The 19934-nt window shown below is 34.6% G+C and overlaps 1 protein-coding gene across 2 annotated transcripts in view; it reads right to left on the bottom strand.

The window, feature by feature from the left end:
• FSTL5 (follistatin like 5) overlaps positions 1-19934 on the bottom strand; it is a 289424-nt gene that overhangs the window by 29961 nt on the left and 239529 nt on the right. For both annotated transcript variants that reach the window (XM_051789812.1, XM_051789811.1), the window contains exons 11-14: positions 18407-18433; positions 14099-14217; positions 8060-8209; positions 1213-1320 (exon numbers count right to left, since the gene is read on the bottom strand). In XM_051789812.1, the coding sequence (XP_051645772.1) occupies positions 1213-1320; positions 8060-8209; positions 14099-14217; positions 18407-18433 (404 nt within the window). The remainder of the gene's footprint in view (positions 1-1212; positions 1321-8059; positions 8210-14098; positions 14218-18406; positions 18434-19934) is intronic.

The raw sequence follows: 19934 nt of genomic DNA, 5'->3' as shown, positions 1-19934 counted from the left end.
ATCCCAGAGTCAGATTAAATTTCTTAAGCACTTCAGCCAGAGTGAAAAGATAGGATGCTATCAACTGATCTGCTGGAACATATGTCTACATATACTCCCAATTCTTGTCAATCATAAGATCATTCAACATTGCACAGACATATTTCAGAAGAGCAAGCTGAACTGAGTTTAAATGTTCCTTATGTTGTTATGAACCTTGAATCTCGGACCTTCTCTGAGGTAAATGTTTATAGATGAATAAAAGAAAATTCCATATAATAGCCACTATGATATTCACGTGCATGCACTTAAGAGTGGGTTTTTTAAAAAATTAAAATAATCTATCATCTATACTGTAAGAAAATAAGAGTAAGGGTGATCAGTCGCTTTAAAATATGGTGAGACTGACTCAAGTATCAGTTCTGGGGAGGAGTGAAAGCTAAACTCCTACAAATTACTTGCATGCTCAAAGTTAATAAGAGTCTGTAGGTGCTAAAAAGGTGTTTTCAAAAGTTACTAATTTTTCTGTTTGAATTTCTCTTATTCTTTTTCTTATATATAAGTGCATATTAAATACATAAGGATTTTATTAACTTCTAAAGAAAAGGAAGACAAACTGAAATAAAAGTAAATTTTTATAAATTATGAAGTAAAGATGATCATCATAGTATCAATGGATTACTTTAAATAAGGAACAGAAATTAATGAAAAAGGAGTAATGTAAGCACAATAAATAGCTTCTTGAGATGTTTCTTTAGTGACTGTCCCTAGGCTTTTTACTGCTCAGAGGCATGGGAAAAGTAAAGATTTTTAATATTTTACATCTGAAAAAAATCAATAGAGCTTGACACCTCCAGAACATCAATATAAAGTTAGTGAAGTAGAAATATATCTAAAATCCAGTTTACCCTCTAGTTAAAAACAAAACCATCATAAAGAGCAACAGTTTTTTCTCAAAAGATTGGCAGTTACAGAACATGCTGCTGCTTTCAGCTGCATTCCTTATCTTTCTACCGATTTGCTATTGTCACTTCTGACTAGGGGTTTGAAAATAATCACTAACTTTTTTAGCAGTCAGTTGTCCAACTTGTTTTTGGGTTACCTGAAATCTCTTCACTGCCCCTCCTGAGCTCATGGTAATAATACTTAAAGGAAAACATACAACACATTGCAATTACACAAAGGTTCAACTTGCCTAGATTTTCTTGCATATAATCATTCTGATCACCTCACCTGCAAAGTTGGTGAATTCTTTTCCATGTTTCCCCAGCTCAGCACCCAGACTTGATCATGTGATTTATCATAGTGTAGTTTCACTGGAACAGGATCTGTACTTACTGCCTAAAGCATAATGAAAATAGAAACCCTTAGTTTCTTTCACGTTTTCAAAGGAAAAATAATTTATATGCTTGAATTAAAATGATGAGTAGACATGCATTGCCTGATGTTTTCAGACTGTATTTAAAAATTATGTTGTCAATTGTTGAAACAGCCCTCTGATTAATTCAGAGTTACTGAATTGCTGAAAATGTGGGTTTTATTCAATATGTGCTCTAACACTTGGCATCAAAATTGCATTATACTGAAGCTATTAAGAAGATGAAAACAAAGGTTTTAAATCAAGTAAAAAAGTACTTATCTCCCTTCCCTACCATCACTCTCACTTTATACATATTGGTTGAAAAACTACACCAATTACTGGAAAATGGTTAAAAAGGAAGCATATTCTCAAGCCACATACTGAAATCAATTGAAGGTGTTACTGCATAAAATCAACACGATATTGCTGCACCCAAAGTTAAAATGGGTTTATTTTGTTGAAGATGGAAAGATTTTTTTCATATGTTTTCCAATTACAGTTGCTACTTTTCTTGGACTTGTGATCAGAACCAAAGTGTTTTCCCTACAACCTTGTGCTCTGTCTCTTGAGATTATGAACCTTTTAGGCAGCTGAGCTCTCAACTTCCTTTGTTATGAGAACTGAAGACTTCAGAGGTATGGAACAGGAGGAAAACATATTTGATTAAGAGACGTTCTGCAAAAGGTAAACAACTGGGGGGATTACTTTTTTATTTTCATCATTAAAGCAGAAAAAATAGGTGGAAATTGGTTTTTAGTCTTACCATTATGGAACTGTAAAGCACAGCTTGTTTATCAGTGTGTCAAGGAGAGTACCAGCTGGCTAATTAAGTGAACCTAATTTAAACTAATGATGTAGATCCTCAAGATAATGCACTAATGGCTGTCTGAGACTGCTGATGATACTTAACTGTACTCCTGAGGTGTTGCAAGCGACCGCTTCATCTAAGCAGAATTTGTTTTTCCTTTTGAAAACGGAAAATGAAGCCAGGTTGCTTACTGGCTCATTTAAAATCAGAAGTTACCCCCTGAAAGAGGTCATGTGTGTTTGATAACATTTTTCTGCTGCATGCTAGAAGACAAGTTGTTTAAAATAATACTTGGGCTGTTGTATAGCTAATTTGTTCAGGCATGTCAAATTTCCTTTTGGCTTCCCCAGACAAAGGTCTGACCCAAACATGTTCTGCTGAAGGACTGCCAGCTGCGTTCAGGCTCGGGGTCATGGCACAGCCAGAAGGAGCATAAAGAATTGCCTGTGGGGTCGAGCACAGGTAGAAGAGCTCTCAAGAGAGGAGCCAGCAGCAAAATGAGCTGAGCATCTTTGAAGCTGGCTTTCACAGCTGCTTCTAGCTAGCCAGGATGATCTGCCAGCAGCACACTATGGACTGAACAATAATGACTGCTGACTTCACCATGCCTCTCAGTCATCCCTGTTAATGGTGTGCTGCTATGCAATACTGGATGATTGCAGGTGACAGTGCTTGCTTTCAAAAATTTACAAATGAAAACAAATACTTCCCTTCATTTTGTAATGAGAATTACCTGGATCAGTTAAAAAGTCTCTCTCTCTCTATATCTCTAAAGATACACCATCCACATGTTCAATATATTTCATTTTAATCTGCTCTAGAATCCTCTAAAGTACTTATTTTGATAATTATAGCTGTCATAAAAGTAAATCATCCTCAAATCTAGTTGTTACATATGTGCACACATCTTTTACATTAACTTCCATAGTAGAAAGGAGTAAGTATAACATATATAGTAGTACTTCCAAGAAAACATCATAATAAGTAAAACCAAACAAACATTATTTCTACACAGAAAAACAGCACTGTTACATGACCTAACACCCTTTCAAATACATTTTGAGTTTTGTTTGGGTTTTTTACAGTGACAGAAATTTCATTAAAGTGCTGTTCATTTCAGAATATGAAGTTATCTCCGTATTAGTTCCTACTAGCATATATGGTCTTTTAAACTTGCATTTACAGAGCAGAAGGTGGTTTCTTATTTAAGATTTAGACTACAAATAGTTGCATGTACACATATGTAAATAATATCCCCTGTATTAACATGACACTTAGAGAAAAGGCAGTCTAACAAGACAAATGCTCTCCTTTCTGAACAGCTTAGTTTCTATTTTCTAAAAATCAATTACCTTTTTTTCCTGTGCTAAGAAGTACTATAAGTAACGAAAATAGACTGATCTGACTGAAAAATTAAATTCCCTTCTATGCCTCCTGTTTGTACGACTGTTTGTGTACGTGCATATCATATGAGTAAAGCAACATTTAATGGCTAGAAAATTCTTGCTGCTTGCAAAAAATGAAACCAAAAAATAAATTCTTATTTTTAAAGGATAAGAAGACAGGGCTGTGCTTGTTATAAGAAATGCTGAAGAAAATATCTCTTGACTCGTCTCTAAATTCCAAATTAGCATAACTTCAACTCTAAAAGCCATCTGTGAATCAGCAATGGTTCTACTTTTCACAGTTTTATGATATGTGTAAAGAGGTTGTGTAGGTTTTATGCTTTCATTATGAATTTGTTTTGTTTGCAACTACTGTTTCTTTTCTAAGTTTATTTTGAATAATAGCATAGTTAAACTGGATACGGAACAAGTCTCCTTGTACTTTTCCCAAGTATTTGGCTACATGTATGCTAGGAAATATTATTTAGATCAGTAAAAAACTAGCAGAAATTCTGTTCATGTGTCCAAAACTCCTTTTTAATTTGTTTATCCAGTTCATCTGTTATCCCTTAGGTGTATTGTCTTATCAAATGTCTGTGTTAAGTACTGTGAAATAGAAATATTATTTATTATGAATACCTAATTGCCTGGAACCATCAAAATAGAGACTTTCATTCAAGCAAAAGGTTTCCATAGAGGAGATAAATTTTATTCTATATTTGCCTAATATTTCAATATGGATATCACTAAAGTAGTGGAAAAGCAATGCTATTCTATCCCTCCAAATAAAATTTCTTTGAAAGTGATTTTTTTTCCCCTGGACTTGCATGAAAGGTTGTGGAGTATCCAGTTTTTAGCTCAGTATATTCACTGAGTAGCACAGAATGTACAAAGCTCTGTGTAAAACCTACACACTCTGTATTTCTGCTTTTCTACTCATTATAGAAATTTGAATATTTATGTGATAGAACAATAATCTACCTGACTCTGTTCAAAAGTTGGACAATTGCTTTACATATTTCTTTGTGATAAGCATCTCTAAACATTCTGCTAATAGTAAAATAATACATATTTATACATACCTAAAACAATAATTAATGTAACTGAAGACAAATTAAAGAGTCTACCAATCAAACTATTTCATAAAACCGAAGTTAAAAAGAACCTCCAACTTCTTTACTCAAAAGGCATAATGTACTTTTTTGACTGAAGTCTAAATGCTAATAAATGCAATTACATTGGTATTTCATCCCTCATCTTCGGGAAAGGAAGCTGACACATGAATGTCAGTTAGAGACCATGGAAAACATTCCAGTCTTTCAAATCTTGTGGATTGTACTAAGACTATGGGTTTTAGTCCCTCTTCCTGAAGAAATGTATCAAATTGGTTGTAAAAAAAGTCTTGTTTTCAGAATATAAAAAATCATAACCCACAGAGATTAATATGCAAAGGTGAATTTAACAAAAAATAATAGCTTTTTATTATTAACTTTTTGAATAAAATATTTTATGAGTCCCTGTAACAATTTGGACAGTTCAGGTTTTGAGGAATCTACATCTACTAAGCCAACTGACATAGAATACAGAAGGTAGATGTTTAAAGAATGCAAAAGTATTAAAATTATTTGTGAAATTAATGTAATTTTATAATTGCAATTTTGTTATGCATTTTAAAATTTTACCTTAATATACATAATACATGTGCATACTTATATCATAGAACAGTTGAGTTGGAAGGGACCTTTACAAGTCATCTAGTCCAACCTCCCTGCGGTGAGCATATCTTCAACTAGATCAGGTTGCTCAGAGCTCTGTCTAGCATGACTTTGGATTTTTCCAGGGATGGGGCATCTACCACCTCCCTGGGTAACCTCTGCCAGTGTTTCACGAATCTCATTGTAAAAAAATTCTTCCCAGTATCTAGCCTGCATTCACTGTCTTTTAGTTGAAAACCATTACCCCTTGTCCTATTGCTACAGTCCCTATCAAAAAATCTGTCTCCAACTTTCTTATAAGTTCCCTTCAGGTATTGAAAGGCCTCCATATGGTCTCCCTAATACATCATATATAACCTATACATTAAAGATATTCATTCATTTATCAGTGGAAAAAACAATAGCAGGAGGGAAAGCTTTATTTAATTTTTTTTTTAACAATTTATTTAGATTTCTAATTAAAAAGGAAAAAAACCCACATGTTTTATTTAGCTAAAGAACTCCTGTTCCCTATGAATATGACAGTACTATAAGTAACCCTGTAGATGTTAGGCCTGTTTGTATGATTAAAATTTGAATCAGAACACTCAAGGTGGGGTCAAAACCCCTTCATCAGTTTCATATACAAGTGTCCTTTCTTCTGAGAATAAGAGCAGGATTATTAACTAGTTATTAACTAGCTTCAGAACTCTTTGCCCAGGAAATAATTTTATTTCAGAAAAAGAACTATCTTGCTTTTAAAGTAAATGTCAAGATTTTAGTGTACTTAGAAAACATTTAAGACTTTAAATGTTCTCTTAATATTCAGAAAACTTATTTTTGGAATTTATTGAGTTTATGGATGTTATTTTCCAAGTTTATTTTCATGTTTTTAACAGTTCCACAAACTAAAATCTGTCCTCATGTAAATCCCATATTTAACCTTACAGAACAATATCATAGATATCACTGGATACATAAACAATGAAAAAAAGAGAGACAAGAGTACAGGAGTTATAGCATTTGATTTGAGTGGTGGCAATTAAATATCAAATTTTTACACTGTCCCAGTAAGACTACTGACCATTTGGAGCATATTGGACTCTCTCAGGCTCTCCTGAGGTACCTGTATGGTTCAAAAAAACCTAATATTTGTTTTAGTGCTGCCTTGTACCTTGGTGTATTTGGTTTGTATGACACACTTTTGGTAATGGGGGGAAACTATACACATGGCTTCTCTGAGAAGCTGCCAGAAGCTTCCCCCATGTCCAAGAGAGCCAATACCAGCTGGCTCCAAGATGGACGAGTTGTTGGACAAGACCAAGTCAATCAAGATGGTGGTAGAGCCTCTGGGATTACATAGTTAAGAAGGCAAAAAATGTTATTGTTGAGATGTAATTGTGACCAGAGAAGAAAGGAGTGAGAATATGGGAGAGAAACAGCTCTGCAGACAGCCAGGTCAGCGAACAAGGAGGAGAAGGAGATGCTTCACGTGCTGGTACAGAGATTCCCCTACAGTCCATGGTGCAGAGTATGGTGAGGGCAGGCTGTGCCCCTGCAACCCATGGAGGACCACAGGAGAGCAGAGATCCACCTGCAGTCCATGGAGGACCCCACAGTGGAGCAGGTGGATGGCTGAAGGAGCCCATGGGAAGCCTGTGCTGGAGCAGGTTTCTGGCAGGACTTGTGACCCCAGAGGGACCCAAGCTGGAGCAACCTGTTCCTGAAGGACTGTACCCCATGGAAAGGGACCCACACTGGAACAGTTCATGAAGAACTGTAGCCCATGGGAAAGATGTTGGAAGAATTCATGGAGGACTGTCTCCCATGGTGGTGACCCCACGATGGAGCAGGGAAAGGACTCCTCTCTCTGAGGAAGAAGCAGCGACAGAAATAACATATGATGAACTGACTGTAACCCCCATTCCCCATCTCCTTTCGCTGCTGGTGGGGAAGGAGGTAGAGGTTCAGGAAACAAGTTAAGCCTGGGAAGGAGGGAGGGCTGGGGTGAAGGTGTCTTTATGATTTGTTTTTACTGCTCTGATTTTGATAGCGGAATTAATTGAATTTATTATCAAGGTCAAGTCTGTTTTGCCTGTGATGGTAATTGGTGAGTGATCTTTCCCTGCCCTTATCTCAAGCCACAAACCTTTTCTCTCCCCTGTCCAGCTCGGGGCAGGGGGGAAGTGACAGAGCAGCTTTGGTGGGTATCCAGCCTCCAGCCAGGGTCAACTCGCCACTCCTGTCTTCCATAAACTCTATGACTGCATTAATCCCTGTACCGTAGCACTGATTTCTCTCTTTTACTCAGTGAATTATTTTCACTAAGCAGAGTATCTTCAGCATCCCAGAGAGCAAGAAAGAGAAGTAGAGAAGAAGTTTGAATTCATACTCTCCAGTCTCAGCTAAGGATAGTGTTTATTTTTACAGTTTCGGTAATTTCTCTGTCTAAAAGCTTACAGAGTAACAGTGCTCCACCTTCTGTAGCCAAATCTGATCTTTCCTGTCAAAACTGACAGACACATTCTTGTGACAAGACCCTATTTTAACTAATGCTTATTTTCAAGTTAAAAGTACTCAAGGCAGAAACTTCCTAAAGAACTGGTTTCTTGATTAATATTTATAAGAGCTATTTTCATGTTATCCCTCTCAATTGTCTATTGAGAACAGTCACTCAACAGAAACTGCTGATGAATGTTGAAAGTGGATGAACTTTTTTCCAAATATTGTATTTACGCTCAAGCTAATTGTATTTTGTTTCTGAAATATGAAGGCAAGTCTTAAATTCTTGTGTCCAAATTAGATATTGACTTAAAAAATGAGAAGTAAATACCTGTACAACTTTTTGAGACTGTACATCAACAATAAGAACTCTGTCAAGTGTGGGCTGAGTTACGTAAATGAACTTGTCTTTTACATTAACAGCAGTTGCCCATACACACTGCTGAACAGGATCACCATCTGCTTTGGGACAAACTTCATCCTATAATTCAAAAGAAACGGGGAAAGTGTAAGAATCAAAACAGTCAACAACACAATAAATAGAGAAATTATACTCTTTTTCTTCTTTTTTAACTGTAAAATAAAATCTCAGAAAATGTAGGGAAGGAATAAGGACAGTTGACCTTTGAACATAAATTAACTAAACTGCATGTTTTAAGTACCACACAACTCAGAGGCACTTTAATGCAAACTATACACCAAATTTTTTGGATGTTCTCTGGAAATTCAAGAAATTAGCACTGTTGGCCTGAGAAGAAAATTAATTTGAAATAACAATACACGTAGAAATAAAGCAAGTAAGAGCCAGGAGACCTTAAAAACAGAAAATCAAATCAGACACATAATACCTTGTTCCTATGCAGTAACTAGCAGCTCTCCCCTGTGCACCATCACAATGCCTTGGAGAGGAAGGCAGTGCGAGATATAGCTTACCCTTCCAGCTGAGAGCACAGCAGTAAGCCAAGCAAATACTTCACTGGGAACATGACAATGTGGAAATGCAGAGAAAGAGGAGGTGTGGTGCAAGTTGTCACATGGCACAGGGGCAAAGCAGCAGCAGTTAGAGAGAACTGTTCTTTTGGTCACCTGTAGCACTGATATGTTGCTTCAAAGACCAAGAAGCTTGTCTGTTTCTGCCATAAGACATTCTCATGACCTATCTTACTAGTGTTAAACCCAACAGAAATCAAATGGTACCTTATTATCATTTCTTTCCTCTCTACCCTTCCATTCCTGCAAAAGGTTGAATTTGGAAAAAAAAAATTCCTGTTGACATTGGTGAATTCATATTTCATAAAACATACAACCATACATTCTCATTCCAAATAGCTAAATGTAGTTACATGCTCACTATTTCGTATAAATATGCACCAATCATCATATATATATATTAATATATAGCTACCTATTTGTGAATATTTGTTCCCAGAAAAAGTTTGTTTTTATCAAAATTAAAAGTTACTTGGTCAAATATGTTACTATATTTGGAAATTCCCTTTAGATTAGCGCAATTGGTTAGAGCATGGTGCTAACAACACCAAGATTGTGGGTTTGATCCCCATACAGGCCATTCATTCAAGAGCTGGACTCAATGATCCTTGTGGGTCCCTTCTAACTCAGAATATTGTGTGAAATCTCTGAAATAAAATGATTTTTTCCTCTAATGGACATAAAAATTATGTAAAACCAAGGAACTGAAAAATATTCTCCTTGAAGAGGTACAACATGTGTCAAGTTTTTTTATTTTCCTGACCTTTTCTTCTTTTCCCACTTATTTTAAATTCCTTGCATCACAAGGGACAATTTCACCAAATCATAAGTATTCTTTCTTTTTACCACTTATCTGCTGCTTATTTCTAATTTAGAATGTTCTGTCTGACACATCATAACTGGTTGCTATGAAAATAGTTATGATATGTCAGCAGATAATGACTTCAATGTAGAACGAGCAGCAGGAGCTGATGAGATCTTAAACTAATTCTGTTTCTAAGCATCGGGGTCCTTTTAAAAGGAACAGGAAAAATTATGTGACAAAACAACATATCTTGTACTAAGCAATGCTGTTCAAGAAGATGATGCATTTCAACACTAACTTTTCTGTATCGTCAACATTCTTTGCCTGCTGTGTCTCTATGTTTTAGAAAATACACTCAATTTTTATATGCCAAAATAAAAAATAAATCAATTTCCAGTTTTAACAGGGGGAGTTTCTTTACAGAAGACCAAAAGCCACGGATTGCTCCTATGTGGCTCTTAACCCTCAACAAAGGAAAAGTCTTTCAGAAATTACATTCTACTAAACTCAGATACCATGGGATGCACATCTTCAGGAATTTCAGCAGAACTTAGAAATAAGTAACAAGAGTAAGATTTACTTTGCACTGATAAAAAGCCAGGCACTTCAAAGGGATTAAGTTTAAAATCTGTTTTTTAAAGAATGAAGAGCATGGGAAAAATGGGACTTTCATTCTTAAAAATGACTAAAAGCTTTTTGTTACATAAAGTGAGGTGTAAACATAAACATGTCTCTAATATGATGTGCAATCAATAGATCAATGATCTATTGTTGCTTGCCTTCTGGGTAGTTGTCACTTCAATTGTAAGGTTGTTTCACTGATCTCATTACTTTTTATATCTATTCTAAATATGCCTTGTCTTACTTCTATATTTATCTAAACAGGTAACTATAGATATAGTTCTGCACAGTCCTCTTTATTCTCAGAGAGAACACCTTCTTCAAACAATGCATCTGTGTTTGTAACAAGTCTATGCAGTGTCATTCTTTTCAGTCATGTCTCTCAGGGACTCAGTTTATACCGGTTTTGGGAACTGTGAATTCTACAAGGGCACATTCAATATATTATTAAAAAATAACACCGAGTCCTGCTGCAGAAATCTGGGTTTCTCTCACATGGCATCATATGGATTAGTGTAAATGATTACTCTAATAATACTTCTTGTGGGAAGTATATCAGAACAGCAAAATACTCTAACTTAAGCCCTTAAAATTATATCCAGAGATAAGCTACCTCCTTATACCTTTCCCTGAATCTGAGTCTAAAATACTGACTGAACCATATTTCTAAAGATTATTTCATTGTAAAAGCAATACAAATACAGTCTTTCATGTATATGTATAACCACACACACATTTAAATTAGGATCTAAAGGCTATGATTCTTATTAGGGCATGATTCACAGAACTTGCTCCTCGTGTTCCACTTTAAATACAGCAAGCAGAAAGCATGATATTTTCTCAGAGCTAAAGTAAAAAATATGAAGTAAAATATAAATCCACATGTATAAATGCACTTTACTGATCCTTAAATATTGTTCATATCATCATACATTTCTATAATCCAATGCCAACTCTCACTTTGCCCCAAATGAATGAACAAATAAAATAAAAGCAAAAAAATTTACTTTTCCAAAGTAACAGTGAAAATTATGCACCAAAATTCTCATACCAAAAATAGAATAATTTTTTCCCAGCATGAATCAGTTTACTCAGTTCTTTTCTAGTTATTCAAACCTACATTTATCTGACGCTGTTTCAACAGAGCCAAAATCTTGTTTTTGAAAACTTAATATTTATCTGATTAGAGAGTTAGGATTTCTTTTACTTTACAGGCAGTAATTCTGAGGCTCCATATTAATTTCCCCAGTGGTTGAGTAATTGGTTAAAATAATTTCTCCTTAATATATATGCATAAACCCACCATTTTCTTCTTCTAAATAAAATGTGAGCAATTTACTTTTTCCTAATTTATTCTCTCTGAAAAAAAAAAGCTAACATCTGATAAAACATTAATTTACTTCATTGTTGTATTCCCGCCAGACTTTTTAATCAAAAAGTGACTTGCTCTGTAACAAGTCAGCAGATGGAAGAAAGTAAATCCTTGGAGAAATTTTTTCAAGATAGTCTAGGGCAAGAAAATCTCAATAGGAAACATGTACTTGTAGCTTTATATGTGGAAATTCTATGTTTATTAACTTATAATTACTGCAAGGGTCCTCAGTGTTTTAATAAGATGTGAGTCAAACTCTTTAAGAAGTATAATGAAATATCTAACTATGCGATGACTGTCAAGGAGTGAGATGATATCAACAGGTTACAACAGTGCATATTTAAGACATGAACCTGTGTATCACCTCTTCTTTATTAAGTTACAGTTTACTTGACACTCTACTAAAATTCAGACTGTGGACTTTTTTAAGTTTTCTTTTTCTTACAAACGAAGGTTAGCATTTACTACACTTTCTGTGCTGTAAGTGTGTAAATCAGAGCAGCTTCTGTGGATTACCAAGTATGTTTGAGCTAATTTCTTGCGGAAACTTTGCTCTGCCATGTAGTCACATTATTTTGAAATTAAGTATTTTGCTCCCACCTTTAGTATATATTCAAATGTGAGATGGCATAGTTCACCAAAATATGGTCATTATGTGCTAGTTCTTGTACTGAAGAGGAAATCAGGTTTATGTTAGAGCCAAAAGGATTTTTTTCATTGGTCTCACAAAAAGTATCTGTTTCAGTTGCTTTTTTCCCAGTCTCCTGAAATAATTATTCCAACTGGGATTTATTGGAAAGGCAAACCAAAAACACTTTTGCATAAGAATTAGAATTTAAAGGCTTTGGATGTCCTTAATTTGCAGAAGTTAAACAGAGGTTGCATGTTACTGAGGAAAATCTCCAAACACTTTGAATGAGGAGACATTTAACCTGTGAAAGACTCTACATGAGAATCTATTTGTCAACAAGTTAAACAGGTTAAACAAACAGCTGTTGAAGCTGGTCTAAGCAATAACCTGCATCAGAAAACAGAGATCTGTCCCTATGCATCTAGAATTGCCACTGTTGGGCTAATAAATTTCTACTTTCACCTGACATTAATTTGGAAGACTGAAGTAATTTAGGAGATTCTGGGAAGGAGACGAAGAGGGTCTTTACAATTTCTTGTGAACCATGATGATCCAGTAAAGAAATAAATTTTATTTATTACTCTTACCTACAAACCAAAGATATCTAAAGAAGGACAAGTCTATACTCACTTTAAAATTACAGTTATCAAGTACCCTACTTTCCTGGTATCTTTTTTTTTTCCCAGAGGATATAAGTATCATGCTACTCTAGGCTTGAAAGGTTCAAAAAAGAAACAAATTTCACTTATCCATCCTGATTATTGCCACATTTCAATAAAAATACACCTAAAATCTAGGTTGCACTTTAGACCAATAAAATTTTAAAAGACTTCCTAAATAATCAGCTTTTGAATTAAATAGGCATAAAAAAGCTTGTTGGCTTATTTTTGGCTGTGCTAACTTAATTTCACTTAAGCAGCACAAATCAAGGTATGATTAGCTGTTCAAAGCATAATTATTCACACTAAAATAAATCTTGTTGCTGAGCATCCTTTGACATCAATAATGATAACTGAAGAGGCAAATTCTATTGAGAGAGTTCTGCTATTTGAGTGTGCTTTAGGCATGAAAGGAAAAAAAACATTGAAGAAAAAATCTCAAAGTGTACAACTCATGGGTTAGTACATATTTCAAGGTCACTCATTCAAATACAAATGAGAAAAAGTTATTATTTTTGAAAGGTGATAGATCATACAGAGTAAGTCATAACATAGTGGCTAGTACCAAGTGTTCCTGTGAGAACATGCAAGATGTCAGCTAGCAGTTTGATTAGCAGTAAAGGAAAAACTTCACAAGAATAAATGGAAATAGAGAATACACTAGTGTCTTAGTATCCTACACAGGGATATGGTGAAATCAGCTATAAATATGTTAACAATAAAATTATTGAAACTACTTACATGAATTTTAAGTCAGAGTCAAAGCATCAATCATCTCTACTAACTTTGGGGGATCTATGAGAGTGTTTATCAGTACAGGGAGTTGCTTCATGATAGCTGACAGGTTAATATAGACAAACATCCAGTGGAGAAAAAGAAACCTTTAAAAATAATAACTTTAGATCTTATGTTTACTAGAGAGAGAATCAATCCCTGATTCACAGAGATGAACTTAACTGGTGAGTTGGGGATCAGGAAATAAAAACAACAACAACAAATTTGAAAACAAAGAGTAGAGAGCTGTTAAAGGACTGGGAAAGGAGAAAGACAGCCAAAGAAAATAAAGGGTTTGAAAAGTATAGAGGGAATACTCAATCTAAAAGACAGACTGAAAGTTTGAATTCAATCAAGGAAAATGCAGGAAATTTTAAGTTCACCATTATAAGCTATTTATTAATTGAGGAGACATGAATTTATCAAGCAGAAAACACTAAACCAATAATAATAAATCCTTATCTGAAGAAAATTATAATTGAGAAAACACTACAAATAAATTTTTAAAAATAACTTGCCTGAAAACCGAGGAGTTTTTCACTAGGCTTAATATGTCTCTGAAATTCACATTCCACTGGTTGTATTACTTTGATTCCATCTTCATAAAAAACATAAAACATGTTCCCAATTCCCAGACCTTAGGAACAAAAACACATTGAAATGTATAAAATTAAATAACGACAAAAAAGAAAATCCTTGTTGAACTAAAAACCTAATCACAGTTTTGGTTCGAGTTCAATTTGTTAATGCATGTAGTGGCAACACAGCTAAACCTATGGGATCTTTCGTTGTAAAACTACAACAAAACTGTTACATTATTCAGAATTTCACATAATTTTCTCCACTGGCAAGATAGTGTCTTTGTGAATACAGATTTAGAAATACACAGTTTGATAGCTGCAGGAATAAAATTGACTTTGTGAAATCATCTACACTGTAACGAAATTAATATAAATTCTTCGTGAATTCTTGTTTGTTTGTTGGTTGGTTTTGCTGAGGGATGGAAGAGTTAATATAATTTCTGCCTAACATTGAAAAAGAAGACCTGAATCTTTGTTATAAACCCTTATTTGATATTTCTCTCAGTCAGAAAAGGAAATATTCTCTATTGTATTTTATTGGAAAGACAAAGTTGGGTAGATGCTCCTCCCAAGGTTAAAGGGCCACAAATGTTTACAGAACTATTCAATCCTTCTACCACAGTGTTCCTGAATGAGATGCATGATGTAAAGTTTTATGGAGAAGGTGGGAACCAGATCTGTAGGATGAAGTCTCATAATATTTGTGATAGTGGTCATGACCACAGAAAAGGACAGTCTCTTTAGTTTACAATATATCAGCTAAGGCAACGGTTGTTGATTTGCTCTGTGCTCATATTTGTAATATTCCATTAAGAAAATCACAGTACTCATAAAATTATAACTATAATCACTCTGACAGCTAAACTGTGGGCTACAATGATAAAAATGTATATGTATCCCGGGTACAGGGTCTAAGCTTCCATTTGACATAACAATTTTTGGTATAGGAACACAGGGCAGTGAAACCCAGGAAAAAGAAATTAGAGTCTGAAATTCTGTTTATACTAAATTCTGAAGGAAAACTTATATCAATAGAGAGAGAAAATGACTTAATATAAAATTAAATAATGAGAAAATAGGAGTAGGTGGGGGGAAGTGCATGTTTGTGTATAGATTTATGTGTGTACACACATACATAAGAGTTTCCAGTCCTTGTTAGGAATCACATAGTAATACAGTCACTTATAAGGTAGTATTATGCAGAAGGTTGTCAGGCTACACCCAAAAGAAGCAAGTTCAATTATCTTTGAGAAATCTTGTGGAATCATTTCCCATTTCTGGTCAAGTTTTCTCAAGAAGAAAGAAAGGACAGTCTCCGGGCAAGGTTTTCCTCACTTTATATTGAACCTATCTATTAACAGGTTACCAAAACTGAGAGAGAAATTTGTCTGTGCTGCATTTGGTGTAGCACAGAAGCAGGCTCAGGTTCACAGAAAACTCAGCAATCGTGTCTATTCAGAGCAAAGGGTGTACTCAGGGCAATATGTCCACTCCGGCCAATGGGCAGTTCTGTGTGCCTTTGCAGGCAAATCATAAAGCCTATATGGGATAGTATGTTAAGAGCTTTCATTAGAAAATGCCTGATATTGTATCCTATAAGAACAGCTGAAATTTGTAGGTAAGCCTGACTGAGGTTAGGCTGCCCCTACCAATGAACATGGTGTAGCTGAGCAACAAGCTTATTGTGTCTTGGTGATGAATATGTGAAGCTGACTGGGGATAAAACAGGGTTTTCCCTTCTCCTTCAACTCATTGACTAAAGTATATTATAGTTATTAGCAGGATAAATAATACTAGAACATGAGGAAGTAAATCAGATGACAGCCCTAGGTGATCCACACATTGATAAACAGGCTCCTAAAACTTCCTCCTCAGTTGCCAATACTCCAAGGTAGGGTTGTACAGATAATATTGGTGTATAGTAACCCAGCCCAAACTTTTCAGGCTTTATTTCCAAAGTCTGGATAGTAATGTTCACCAAACTGTTCTTCAAAATCAGTGAAAGAGACACAGTAAGAATTGTCCTTCTTCCATTTCAACACTGAGTTAGGGAACTCAGGTCACACAAAGAACTTTTACCTGTGGATCCAATTAGTCAATCTCCCCTTCCAATTTATTATGACCCAAAACTCTTCATCTGAGTGAGTGGCTACAAAGACCTGTACATATATCTAATCTGCACAAATATCTAATCACCCAGGCAAGCCACTACACAACTACAGGAGCTATTCCTGTAAAGACCTAATTTTACAACCCTCTCCCACTTAATACAACTCAGCACATTTATAGTACAGTGACAGAATAACAATAAATGCAAATACATTTGCTTCATTTAGACTGAATTGATATTGAAAATTGATATTAACACTGATTTTTAAAAAAATGGGGGTGGTTTGGGTTCTTTAGCATTTGTTTTAGCATATTGTATTATAATTGTAATACTAATGTACTTTCAAATTTTTTTCAGGTTTTCTGACACATTTTCTGACACAAGTAGTTGTGATAAGTTTTTTGTGTACTCCATATAGAAATATGCACTGTAGGCACTAAAGACTATCTATGGTTTCATGATTTGATTGTCCTGCTAATTAACCGTCCCTCCCTTGCTATCTGTTAATACTTTGATGACAGAAAATGACAGAGTATGTACAGCCCAGAGAAGTTAATGGTGATGTTTATTAACATCCTCAGGGTATTGCTCTCTTGTAAACAATTTCCAGAGTTGCAACTAGTAACAACATTTGTTGAAAGCACAAAGACTGGCCAATGAGAAATGCAGGAGAGACTGAGAACATCTGCAGTACAAGATAGAAAATCTGATACTATAAATTCCTTTTTGTTTAGTTTCACAATAGTCACAGGGAAATTTGAATGTCTTTACCACAAGCACTTTGGTAAGCTATTATCTTTAACTGGTTTTTTGGCGCAGAATTTTCCTGACTGCTTTCTAACCACTGAAAGCAACAGAGGACTTGACTTGAAAAGACATTCGAGGTACCAATCATGTTTTCAGTTTCATTTGAGATAAAACACTTCCCAGAAGGAGGTGAGAGCACCATACATTTGAAAAATTTGGTGTTAGAATCTTGTTGCACATTAATTTAATTATTAACAGTAGAATTGTACGAAACTCTGAACACATAATTTCTACTCTGCAAGGCCAATAGAGCAGAAGGCTCACAGCTGAGCTCCATTATAATCAGGGAGCTAATTGTTTATACCAGCTGAGCAACTGGTAAAACAGGAGTAAAAAAATCCAACTAGTTCATATTTATAAACACACCGGGAATGTCAAAGGTAACTACATAATTAGGCAAGTGAAACATGAGATTTTTGAATCTTTAAATTAATTTTAAACAAATCTTTAAGAAATATGTAGAAATACCATTTGTAGCATGAATTCACAGCGAAGCCTGGTCCACTTAATGCATTATAAATCTTCCAACGGAAATAATTGAAACAATTTTTTTACTCCTGAAATATATTAATTCCTAAATTGCAACTTTAAATGAAGAACAGGTTACTTAGAGCAACAAAATGGGAAGCTTGTGACACTTAGATTATTGTATTTTTCTGGATTATGAGATTAATCTTTATGAGATTATGTCATATATATGAAATTTAATACCTATCTTTTGCCAATAAAATACAATTTCCATACTTTCTATGTTAATAACGCTTGACTCTGTCTGCATTTATATTTATCCTTCAGTTTGTCACAAATCAAAAGCATCCATCCCCCCTCCCAACATTTATTTACAAACTCTTCCTGAGTGTAAAAATAAAATGCTTAGTTTCATTAAACAACAACAGGTATTTCAAATTTAATTAAACTCTTTAAGATTATATTTTTTCAAATAAGATTTATTCATATAAGAAGATCAATCTAAACAGCAAGCAACCTGACTGGTTGGAATCTTTATCATGTCAACAAACAAAAGTTTAAGGTCTGCATTCTAAATCTGAGCTTCTTGTTGTACACTTTTGAGTAATTGTCTAAAAATTTTGAAGAGCTTATTTTCTTCTCTCTCCCCAAAAGCAAAAGCAGTTCACAAAAGCATGAGCATTTAAAGGATTATTTTCAACTTTAATTTTTCTTTAAATCAAATCCCTCAAATAATGCAAGGGGGAAGGTACTTACTGTAAGTGTAGAGTACAAACAGACACAAACACACACAAAAGAAACAATAGATGAACATTTCATCATATATAGAAAATATGAACAAAAGTCATCTCTATTAGTACCTTGCTCTCGCCACAATATGTTTGCAACTGCAGCATGTAAGAGAGAGAAAGAACAGAAAACATAAATGAACAAGAAGAAAACATGAAATGATATCTCGATTCTGAAATAATCATGATGTTTTAATCTCTGATTCACTAAAACACTTCCACAGTTAAATCAATGGAAACAGTGAATTAACAATAGTTCTCTATGTCACATGACAAAATTGCAATTAGCCATAACAGTTACATGAGATAGAGTAAACCCCATCACTTCTACTACATCCCCCACAAGTTAACTCTGTCAGTCGTTATCAATAGCGTTTCGTAATCCATTACAAAAAGCAGTTTACATACACAGAAATGATCCATATTAATGACAGGTGATGAAATTTACATAATTGCCTTTAGGCACAGGACTTCAAAGAGATAGATTTCAGGACATAGTTTTGAGAGAAACATGCAAAACCAAAATGCACACAAGATATTCATTCTTCTCTATGGTTGTAACACTATCATGCTACCAAAGTTGTCATGCTGTATAATGTTTGTCATTATCTTTGGAATACTGAGATGGGAATTCTAAGATGGCATGGTAACCAACTAAGTGTTTAAGTTGTTTTTTCCATGAAAATATAAGTTTTTATTTGGCCATCCTGTTTACAATTAAATTTCAGACCTTTGAGACCAATGAAAATTATGTCATCCTAGTATTGCTTTTTCTACCTGGGAGAAAGAGCAAGAGAGAAAGTATAACTTTGCAAATTTTAAATATTTAGAACTCAACCTGCCACAAAATAAAATTTTTAAAGCACTATAACTGAAAACCAAAGCTTATTGTAAAGTAATGATCTTAAGAAATAATAATAAAAAAAAATTAAAGGAAAATAATAAACCACAGAAAACACACACGTCATATAATAAAATGTTGATGTTCACTGAAATACAGTGTTGCAAAAGCTAAAAGCATTAGTGTGCTTTAAAAAGTAATGAAAGACATATTATTGAAAAGTATGTTGGTAAGCAAAAGTCCTTGAACTGCTGACAGCTGAAGGTTGCGAGTGAAAACAGGAACAACTATCACTCCAGAAAAGACTTGGGTATAGTGATTTTCTCAAACATCTTTTACTGGGCATTGCTGAAGACAGGATGAAGATGGGCTTTTTGCCTTATGCACTGCAGCGTTTTTCTCATTCTTGAGCTTTGAAAGAATATACAGTGTCCCAAATATGTACAAGGGTCCTTGAAAATGCATCAATCTACTTTCTGACAAGCTCACAATTGAGAGGCTTGGGATAACAGAGCTACTGGGCTTTTGTTTTTCCTCTCCTACTGTTTTTTGTCTCCTGATCTTTTTTGTCACACATTGTCTTAATTTGTGAGCTACCTCATTATGTGACCTTAGACACAGTATTTAAACTGTCATTAAATTGTCCCTTGACAAAATGAAGATTATTATTACTTCTTACCTTCAGTGCTTTGAAGTGAACAAATGAGAGATCCCCATACAAGCAGAAAGTAGCAGTAAGACTGCTGAAGTGATACTGAA

This window comes from Manacus candei, unplaced genomic scaffold, assembly GCF_025592945.1.
Source record: "Manacus candei isolate 608988 ecotype Guabito, Panama unplaced genomic scaffold, ASM2559294v1 h1tg000028l, whole genome shotgun sequence".
Taxonomy (NCBI): Eukaryota; Metazoa; Chordata; class Aves; order Passeriformes; family Pipridae; genus Manacus; species Manacus candei.
Note: the sequence above shows the minus strand (reverse complement) of the source record. Positions and strands in the feature narration are given on the sequence as shown.